Source organism: Cyprinodon tularosa, unplaced genomic scaffold, assembly GCF_016077235.1.
Source record: "Cyprinodon tularosa strain WSP-4 unplaced genomic scaffold, ASM1607723v1 ctg24, whole genome shotgun sequence".
Classification (NCBI taxonomy): Eukaryota; Metazoa; Chordata; class Actinopteri; order Cyprinodontiformes; family Cyprinodontidae; genus Cyprinodon; species Cyprinodon tularosa.
In genome coordinates, this window is record NW_024038896.1 from 1,194,700 (window position 1) to 1,205,538 (window position 10,839).

General features: G+C 35.5%; 1 protein-coding gene across 1 annotated transcript; it reads left to right on the forward strand.

Annotated features, from left to right (window-relative positions):
- Positions 1-1,659: 1,659 nt before the first annotated feature.
- LOC119785105 (sphingosine-1-phosphate phosphatase 1-like) lies at positions 1,660-10,085 on the forward strand. Its single transcript, XM_038287523.1, has 3 exons — positions 1,660-2,651; positions 6,813-6,902; positions 9,355-10,085. The coding sequence occupies exons 1-3, from the start codon at positions 1,989-1,991 to the stop codon at positions 9,904-9,906; spliced, it is 1,305 nt and encodes a 434-aa protein (XP_038143451.1). The 5' UTR covers positions 1,660-1,988; the 3' UTR covers positions 9,907-10,085.
- Positions 10,086-10,839: the final 754 nt, after the last annotated feature.

The window sequence follows — 10,839 nt, forward strand, 5'->3', positions numbered from 1 at the left end:
TGCAACACTAGTATATATACATGTATGTATATATATGTACACGACGACAAATATCCTAATCTTATACATGAATATCACATGAACTCATTAAAAAACTGTTTCCTCTAAAGTTGCATAGTGTATATACACAGTCCTAGTTTAATTGTCTGTAAACACACACTGTAAATAATGGAAATATAAACAGAGCAAAGTGAGTGATTTATGTTTAATACTGGCTATTTGTGCTCTGGACATTTTCTACAACAGTAATGTTGGTAACTTGTTATAGGCTACTTGTAACGTCTAAATGGTTTTATTTTGAAGGCATCTCCACTGGTTTTCCGGTAATTCTGAAATGTACTTTCTGACTTTTCCCTCCCCACGTATAAAACAGAATGAAATATTTTATTTTCTCTTCTGCATGCACATGTATTTCTGACGACGCAAAAAGTAAGGAACCCTCGATAAGAAAGTAAATGTTAAACAAGATTACTACTAATTAGGAAGTATTTTAAAAGTCCCTGTAAATAAGAAATAAAAAATATGTGTATTCTTTGGATACAATTTAGAAATAAAAATTTACAAGAACGAACCAAGGGAGTAGTAAAAAGATTAGAGTATGGCCAAAGAAAATCATAGTTTGAAAAGGACAGTGAATTGAATAATAGAACTACTAAGTTCCTTTGAGGTCCATCAATACAAAAAAAAAAAAAAAACTAATATAGAAAGACGTTTAGAACATATTACTGTTTGCACTTTTAAATTTATTTCTATATCAGTAATGTTTAACATATAATAAAGGTGACTCCAGAAACTGCTGCTGCTTTGATGTTATCTAGAAACCTCAACATTTCCTGCAAAGATTTACTATATTAGGTAAATATATATATATATATATATATATATATATATATATATATATATATATATATATATATATATATATATATATATATATATATATATATATATATATATATATATATATATATATATATATATATATATATATACAGTAAAAGCTAAAACATGTAACACAAAATGATGATATATCCTCCAACTTTTATCCTGTTCAGCTAATATTAACATATTAAACATATTTTTTTCTATATGTATTATATTATTACGATATAAAATTAACGTGAAAGTAGGGAAATTAATAAGTAATCATTTGGTGAAATAAGCTCCAAAAATGATTCACCCCACACCACCATGCTGCCTCAACATGCAAATGGATTTATTTGATCAAAAGAAGTATCACCATATAAGGGTTAACAAATGAACAGTCTTCATAACATTCTGATATATATTCACAAGAAGCATTGAAAAAAAATAATAATAAGAAGCTAATGCTTTTAAAATAATATCATGAAAGGGAGAAATTGAGAAACATAATTGGAAGGACCTTCCAAGAATGGAGTCTTAAAGGAATATTTGGAAATGAAGGAAATATAAATTATATTCACAGATTAAGGAAAGCATCGTGTATTTATCTAAAGGAAATATAACAAAATTGAATACAAAATCAAAAAATAGAATTTGATGTAATGTTGCTACACACTCATGTACAGTAGGTGGCGGTATGCACCTTAAAGTTGCTTGCGCTCCGCCATAATAGAAAAGAAGAAGAACCATTTGTAATGTGCTATATGTCTAGCAGGGGTCGCCGCTTCTACAGTTTGGAGACTGAGCAACAGGAAGCGATGGAAGAAGAAGACGCGCAGCAAAAAGACACCAACGATTTGACGCAGTTAGTTTATGAACGCGCGCATCGGCTTGTTAACTAATGGTTAACTGTAGCGGACTTTGGATGCCGCTGTCTCCAGTAGGACCGCGTTTTAAATGCAGAATCCAAAACTTAGAGAGGTCTTCTGCTCCGGTCTGAGCTTCCAGCTCAAAGCCTTTCAGGGTTCTTAAAGGGGAATGAAACACCGTTATTATCTTTTTCGATTATGAATTGCAGCTAAAAACACCCGGCTTTGTGTATCTCATAACAAGTATTTATAGTCATGGCAAGAGTCGCCGTGAATAGGTTTATAGAGATTTGTAAATATCTCCAGGAGCCCATCCTTGTCGCCAGGTTTCAACGTTTTTGCGGCGTTAAAGGGACATTTCCGGAGAAGCGGACACATCCGGACAGCGGGCAGCAGGACTCGGGGGGTCCGGGGCTTAGGAAGAGGGTCCAGCCGAGCTCGGATGAAGGTGTGGGGAACGGAGATGCCGCCGCATCGCAGGTTAACGGGAAGCCGGAGGAGGACAGCGTCGGGCCTGATGGTCCAGTAGAGGCAGACACAGTGAGAGCGAAGCCCCTCCGGAGAAACTCTCTGACCGGGGATGTGGGTCAGGAGTTCCTGATCCACAACAAGTTCCTCTTCTACCTGTTCACCTTCGGGACGGAGCTCGGCAACGAGATGTTCTTCATTGTGTTCTTCCCCTTCCTCTTCTGGAATGTCGACGCGCTGGTCAGCAGGAGGCTCATCGTGGTTTGGGCCTGGAACCTGTTCGTGGGACAGTCCACTAAAGACATGATCCGCTGGTCCAGACCAGCCTCCCCTCCTGTGGTGAAGGTGGAGGTCTTCTACAACTCCGAGTACAGCATGCCCTCCACGCATGCCATGACGGGGACAGCCATACCTTTCTGTATCTTCATGCTGACCTATGGACGGTGGCAGGTCAGTATGTCTGTGTTCATGCTGCTATCAGGGGTCTGTATGTTTCATTCACAGGAGGAGGCAGCGTTGGATGAGGGGACTGCTGAGAGCAAATGCTCCAGGGAAGGAGACAGCTGAAGGTGGATAATGCCACAAACGCATCAGGGAGCCTGTAGACACGCAAAGGCCCATCAAGGCTCCTGGTTCAGAAAATGCTGAATGTGTTTTTGGCCTAAAACCATCAGCTGACTAATCTGGTCAGGGATAAGTTCCCCTTTTCACGCTGACATTTCCTGATTTTCTTGACTGTTTTTTTTATGTTTATTTAGAGTAATAACACTTTATGCATAAAATTTTTTATCCAGAGATGTCCCATTATTTCTAAAGTCAGTCTTCTTGCTCAACTTTGATGGTGATTGTTCTGGCAAATAAAGGACAACCCTTTTTTTCTATTCATCTAATGTTTCAAAACAAAAGCCACAATGATAATTGGTCTATTAAGTGCACTTTGATGCATTTTACTTTTACTTTAGGGGAAATAAGGTAAAGGCTCTGATGCATAAACAGGGATAGTCGTGGTACTTTTTCCATTTTCTATTATGTTTAAAGCTCATACCTGTTATTTTATTTTTTCTCTATTTGATTCTTTTGAGAATCATGAAGTCAGACCTACAGGAAAAGCCTGATTGTTTATCTCTAATCTCTAACCCAAATTTTTATTAAATAGATCCTTACAGCCTTACAAAGTTTCAAAAGGACTTTCTGACACCTATTTTGAAAAAAAGTCTTAGTTGATTTTATTTCTTATCTTACTTTCTAAGGTTTATAATTGATAATATCTATCGATCTAGTCTCATTTGTTACGGTTCCATGTTTAAAATCTGACCACTGTAGAAATATTTGCAATAAATGAACAGATTTATTCCTATAACTGATTCTTAGCCATGACTTAAACAAGGGTTAAGGGTTGTTTCTAAATGCTAAAAAGCTGCAAACAGCTCCACAATTAAAATCTTGTAGATGTCTCTTCAGTTTGTGCGCCTATTTATATTTTTTTTACACACCCAAATCTTCTTTCTTCTTTTCACTCATCATAGTTATTACAGACAAATTAACAAGTAAAACATCACAATTGCAATTCAGTTTATTTTTGATTGCCTTGTATGTAAATTCAGCTTATTAGTATATTTATTGCTTTATTTAATAGATTTCCAATCCCCTTGATTAGTCAGATTAAGATGGTTTTTAGTGTCTGAGATTCTAATGGAAAACTTGGGAACAGTGTGAACTGAATAAAATGAATTGTTATAAAAGGAATCCAAAGGAATCTCAATAGTCTGTCTGGTGTAATAAAGAAAAAACATATTGCAGGATGGAGCATATTTCTCTGCAGGGCGTCCCGGCAGGGTTATCCGATTAAAACAACAGAGGATAAGAAATTTCTTTGGTGTGGAGTCATAGAACAGCAGCAGCTGAGGAGAGGGAGCTAAAGGTGAAGATTAAACGATATCTTCTCATAGATATAAAAAGCTGACCAACTGGTTTTATGGCAGTGATGCAATAAGCCTTATTGTTTAAACTCATTTTTCTACAGAGGGAACGGGATTTTGAGGAAGAGAACATGTCGCAATTTTCCTGGTATTGAAAACCCTGTCCGGTTAAGTTATGTGAGCTGAGGTTTTCATAGAGCTTTAACACAATAGAAGCGCTCAGAGAAAGGAAACCTTTTTTTAAAGCCTTTTTATACACAACAAATAAAAGCAGTATGTTTTTATAGTGCTTTTTTTTTATCATGTTCATTGTGAATAGAAATAAAGGTTTGAATGGGCTGCTTAGAAGTGAATGCAAATACAGCCACTAACATTTAGGTCCTTCATTTTAGTGGGTATATTTCCTGACATATAAACTATTTGACAAGTGTTTTTCTATTTACTGTTGCAGTTTCTTGCTAAATTATTTGCTGACATGTGCACTCGTGTTGATAAAACCCCAAGACAAGTGTAAAGATCACTCTTGTAGGAGATAGGCGAAGAGACTTAAGAGGGAAGCTTGGAGGAAGAGAAGCAAGCTGGAAAGTTATGCTTTTTTTTTGGTGTAGACACAGAAAACATGCAGGGAAACAAAGCAGGAGGTCAGCCGCAGGAAGGAAGAGCTCAGCACCTGAAATCAGGGAATCTGTTCAAAATGCTTTGAACTGGACATGTCGCAGTTATGTGGGCTGGTTGAGCCCTCTCTGTGCTATTAGGTGTCCTCCATGTTCACAACTTGCATGTTGTTTCCTCCACAAATAAAGCAAATGTTATCGGCTCTTTTTATTGTTAAGACCGGCTCAAATGGGTCATTCAATATAGCTAAGCGAGTAACCAGGAATCAACCTTAGCTCAACAACACAGTTTCTCCTTATCTCCCTCTTTGAAACTCTGAATAAGCCTATAAAAACATCTCTTTTTCGTGTATTAATAAGTCAGTCTATTTTTATAGCCAGCCAGTCTCTGTATAGACAAAGCATTCCTATACTAATATATTTCCAAGAAAAAAAAAATTAACTTGTTTTCCTAGCCTTTCTCTCTCTGTGATAAATTTATGTTGCAGAACCGTGTGTCACCATGAATCCCTTTCATCAATCATACATCCACCTTGTAACCCTATGGAGGACCTAGAGAGTCACTAAAAAAAGAAAAACAATCTTTTCATGTTTAACATTTAAATCATGCAATTGGAAATCCAATTTAAAATGCCTTTTCTGATTGCACATTTTAAATTGAATTATTAAAAAGGAATGTAATTTTTTATTGTATTATTATTATTCCATTATTAAATACAGGGATTTAAAACATGTCTTTTCAAATCCTATTTCTAAATTAAGATAAAAAAAAATGACTCTGATTATGAATATATTTCCTCGTATCATATTTAAAAGAGTAATTCCTTCTTTCATTTTCTTTTCCAACTTATTTTTTAAAATCCAACTTATTACTTCCCCTCTCCGTTTATATTTCCTGTGAGCTATCTGGTCCCTAAAAACCATCACAGATGTTCCTCAGATGTTTCCAGCTCTCATTTTTTTTTCAGTTTTTTTTTTTTTTTTTTTTGAACCAAGTGTGGCAGTCTAACCAATGAGAGAGCTGGCTATATCTGAGGAGCAACTCGATTTTAAGATGCCCATATTTAATAATGGATTAGTAACTAAAATTTACAATTCCTATTTTAATAATTCAGTTTACAATTAGAAATTGCTTTTCAAATTGGATTTCAAATTATGAGATTTAAATGTCAATTTTATGACTGTTTTTCTGTTTGAGTTACTTTTAGGTCCTCAATAGTAACCCAACCTGTTGCAGACCGTTGTTAACATCATTTTCCAATTTATAAACATTGGATTATATTATATTTTTACAATCAATGTGACTGAAACAAGCTTTAGGTTCTATTTATAATGTCGGTCTACGTCCATAAATACACATTGTTTGGCACCGATCACACATTCCAATAGTTTAAAATAAGAAATATATATATATATATATATATATATATATATATATATATATATATATATATTTTTTTTTTTTTTTAACAAAAATTTTACAAAATTGGAACAAATTAGAATAAACATTACATTATTATTGGGTCTTTTAAATTTTCTTCAAAGGATTTCCTATGTTTTTTGTGGGCTTCTAAAGGTTAACTTAATGCGAAACACCACCTAATTTTTGCCAAGCTTTTATAAACAAGCAATGACTTTTGCTCCTTTTAAAGTTCGAATGCTGATGTTGCTCATTTGGATGAATGTGCTGCAGAATGAAACCAGTCTTACCTCCCCTTTCTCTCAGTGACCTTTTCTATAGTTTCTAAAATGACAGGAATTCAACAAATATCCAGAGTTTTGCATCACCAAGAGTTTTATTTAAAAGTTCCTCCCAAGGACAGACAGATAAGCGAATAGCAATAAATTAAATTTTGTTGCATTAGCATAGCTGCTGTTCTGGGTTCCTCCTATTGTTGGTGCTGCCCTTCAGTTTTTCTGCTAGGATTCGTCCAAAAAAAAGCTCAATATGTAATATTGTAATAACACTGTAATAGATATAATACTGTAATAAATATTTGCTGTAATAAATATTTTAATTTCTATGGGATTGCCTATTCAAGAATCAGCTGTTTTAACCCCCATGCTCTCTCCTCCAGTACCCTTTCCTTTTTGGCTTCTGCCTGGCCCTCAGCTGGAGTGTGCTGGTCTGCGTGAGCCGGGTCTACATGGGCATGCACTCTGTTCTGGTAAGCACCATGAATAATTGAATTCAAATGAAATTGAATCCCGACACCTCCGGCGTCTCATATCACCTGCTTCCAAGTTAACTGATAACTTTCAGGTGTGAATATCTGCTTGCACAACTTAACTTGCTCCTTAGGTGGTTGTAAATGATAGAATCATATCAGTTTCATAACTTTATAAGATGGAAGATGTGGATCTGCTTCAGCTCTCACGGATGACCCACCTCAGCTCATTGATTTGACTTTAGATGCATCATATTCTTAGAGAAGTTGAGAAATTTGACCTCTACCTAAGCTTGGTTTATGATGACATCAGATTGGCATGCATGCACAGTACCTTGCTGTCTGCTGATATACCTTCAGCATCAGGGAAGGTTGTGCATAGGGGTGTAAATAATAGTCGTTTTGTATCGATGCATCGATCCCACAGCCAACGATCCGATGCATCAACACGTCCGCAAGAGTACCGATTCATATTTTTTCCCCCTCCAGCCTATTTTTATCCATTTGCTCCTGGACGTAATTCTGACTCCCTTGCTATGGTGGCGCTAAAGCTGTTTTGCCCTCCTACCTCACTTCATTTACCCATTACACTCTTTCCTCTTGTAGTTTTTTTGATACAAGGCCTTTGAGAATCTATAACGCAGAGGCATTATTATTTTTCAGTGAATGAGGTTTTAATAGGCCTAGGTGGAGTACAACTTTACTACCTCTGTTATTTGCTGTTGTTTCTCAAATACAATGCATAACGATATTACAGCTTTCATTGATTTATTTCAAATTTGCAACCTTGTTTAGCCTGTAAGGTAAAAAAAAAAAAACAATAAATCAAATTGAATCATATTGTGGTGTATTCTTAAGTATCGAAAACAATCGAATCAGGAAATTTATACTGAATTGAATCACCATGATGGGTGTGATTTACACCCTTAGTTGTGCATGCAGGTTAGTGTTTCTCACTGGATAGAAACATTGGAATGACAGTGGTTACCTTTGTATAAAAAAAACCTTCAGAAATAGAAAGAAAATACAAAAATCAACCATTACTCCTATGTTTTATTTCTACAACCTTTTTAGGAGCTTTTTCTGTTGTGGAGGTTACTGTTCTGGTAGTCGTTTGACCTGCTTTTAAGGAAAGCTGTACTTACAGCTCAGTATTATGATTATCTCAAGCTGTGAGGAAGCAGGAACCTCACACAGAGTTCTAGTTTTTCTCTTTGCTTTAGGATCGGCACATTATATCAGATCAACAGCCCCTGTGGGCATATAAATGTGATTTAACTGCATATGACTGCTTAGATGTGATATTTGGAAGGCTGTGATCCCGCTCTGGCTGTCAGTAATGTGTTTGTCTCGTTTAATGGGCTTTCACTGCTCTTAATACCCAAGCCTGATATAGATTTCAGTGACTGAGATGCTAATGCTAATAGAGTGGTAGTGACATTGTGCAGATGGAAAACAGACGAGAGCGAACAAAATGATGCGTCATGAAAATATTTAACAGAACTGATCGCACATTTAGTTTAAATCGTTTTTTGTTTTGATTTAGCGTATATTACCTGACAGCCAAGAATCTGTTTAAATAAAAATAACTTTTTTGTAACCGAGAATTTTCTTTAGCAAGAAATATCTCCATAATTAGACTTGTAAATATCTTTTAACTTTTAGCTAATGACATGGGTTTTTATGTGCCAACATATTTAAATCATAGATAAAAGTCTTTATAAGGGAGGAAAATGAAGTATTGATTTTATTAAAAAAGTTTTTGTTAACATGCTTTTTGGTTAGTTTGTTTTTCTTTTAACTGAGAGAGTTTAATAAGTTTAAACCGGTTCCTCTGGGCTGACACGCCGCTGTTGACTGAAGGATTGTTTAATTCTCTATTGACAACAAACACCTTTCTTTCAAGTTTGTTTTTTTAGGTTAACTGAACAATCTTCATGACAAAGAGAAAAGGAAAATCTGTTCTTTACTTTCAAATATTTCTGTATCATAATCAGTGATATAAAGACAAACTGTTTCATTATTAGTTCTGTTCATATTGTAACCCTGTGAGTAATGCGCGGATTGATGATAATGCCATATTTTCTTGGAAATGTTCCCGTAGCTAGAAGTGGACCATAAACATTTGACAGGCTGTAGATGATGGTATGACCTGACCGCCTGTGACCCTGCAGCTGATTAGTAGAGATAATGGCTATAATCTGTATCAACCAATAGTAAAACCGGTTTAACAGTCAGAGGATCACCTGATATTAATTTTTTTTTTCAGAGCTTTTCCAACTTATGCTGACAGAACCATGGAGGCATGGCGCCTCCTTTAGGGCAGAAAGCATAAGTGCTTATTTATATATATACATATGTATATATATTTTTCTGCAGGCTTTGAAACATGATGCTTGATGCTCAGAAACAGCTTTTCATTTTTTATGAGTTCTATTTTTTTGTTTTGCAGGAAGTAATCAGCGGCTTCCTGTACAGCCTTCTGGTCCTCGCCTTCTTCCAGCCAACCTTAGATAAGATTGACACCTACTACATGATGGACCGCTATGCTCCTCTCGTCATCATCGTGTCACACGTGAGCCTGGGACTCGTAGCTTTCTCTCTGGATTCATGGAGCACGTCTCGTGGCGACACCGCTCAGGCTCTTGGCACGGGGGCCGGAGCAGCTCTGGCTTCACATGTGAACTATCAGCTTGGGCTGCTGCAGGATCCACCGCTGTCCTCTCTGCCTCTAACTCTACCACCAATCACTTCAGGCCTGCTGTTGCGCTCGGTGCTGCGCTTCGTCATTGGAATCGCCGTCCTGCTCGCCACAAGAATGGTCATGAAAGCAGTGACTATCCCGTTCTTGTGCCGACTTTTCGGACTGCCGTCGGATGACGTGAGGCGGGCGAGACAACAGATGAAAGTAGAGCTTCCTTACCGTTATATGGTCTACAGTGTCGTTGGGTTTAGTTGTGTCTGCTTTGTGCCTGTCCTCTTCTGGATCTTACACCTTGACTGAATATTTACTGAAAACTGTTTGGCCTTTTTAATAGATTCATACTGCCTGTTTTGACAGGTTGTTTCTGAGCAACAAGCAGAGTTGAAAGATACATCAGATTATATTTGGGTCTCAAAATCCAATCAGACAACCACTAAAGTAATTAATTATAGTAAGTATTATCGCAGCCAAAGAATATCCAGGAAAGAAGTTATTAAACCCCAACAATAACCTAATCTCAAGAATCTATATTAATGTGTATGTGGCCCATTAAAGCACCAATCTTTCTTTTCAGTAAGAATGATTAATCTTTAATTAAAAGGGGAAAAGTTATGGATGTCTTTAGATAAAAAATTTGCATTAATATATCTGTACCAATCTGGCTTTTCCTAACTAATAATTATTTCCCTTCAACTACTAAAAGTTGACTGATCACATTTTTTTTAAGTTTTTTTTTTAAAACAACATGCAATTTAGAGATATAAAATAAACATTAAACTAATAAAATCAACGTATATATTCCCTAATATTATCTGATTTATATTTTTTATGTATTTACAATCAGGTGGGAGTTCTCATTCAGGAAATGAATGGAAAAAATTGTTTGAAGGAAAATTAGATGATTCTAATCTTGGGGCCAATTGCTGCATCTCTACTCGTGATATACTTTATATATATTTATATATATATATATATATATATATATATATATATATATATATATATATATATATATATATATATATATATATATATATATATATATATATATATATATATATATACTTATATTTATTGACTAACAACTGACAATTTTCCATTTTAATGAAAAGTTTAAAAATGGCCTTTCATGGCAGCAAATTTGTTTTTGCTATAATAAAAAAAAAATACAGTATTAACAACACTTTAAATATCTGAAGGAAAAAAACAAACAAACCTTAAACTATCACTAAT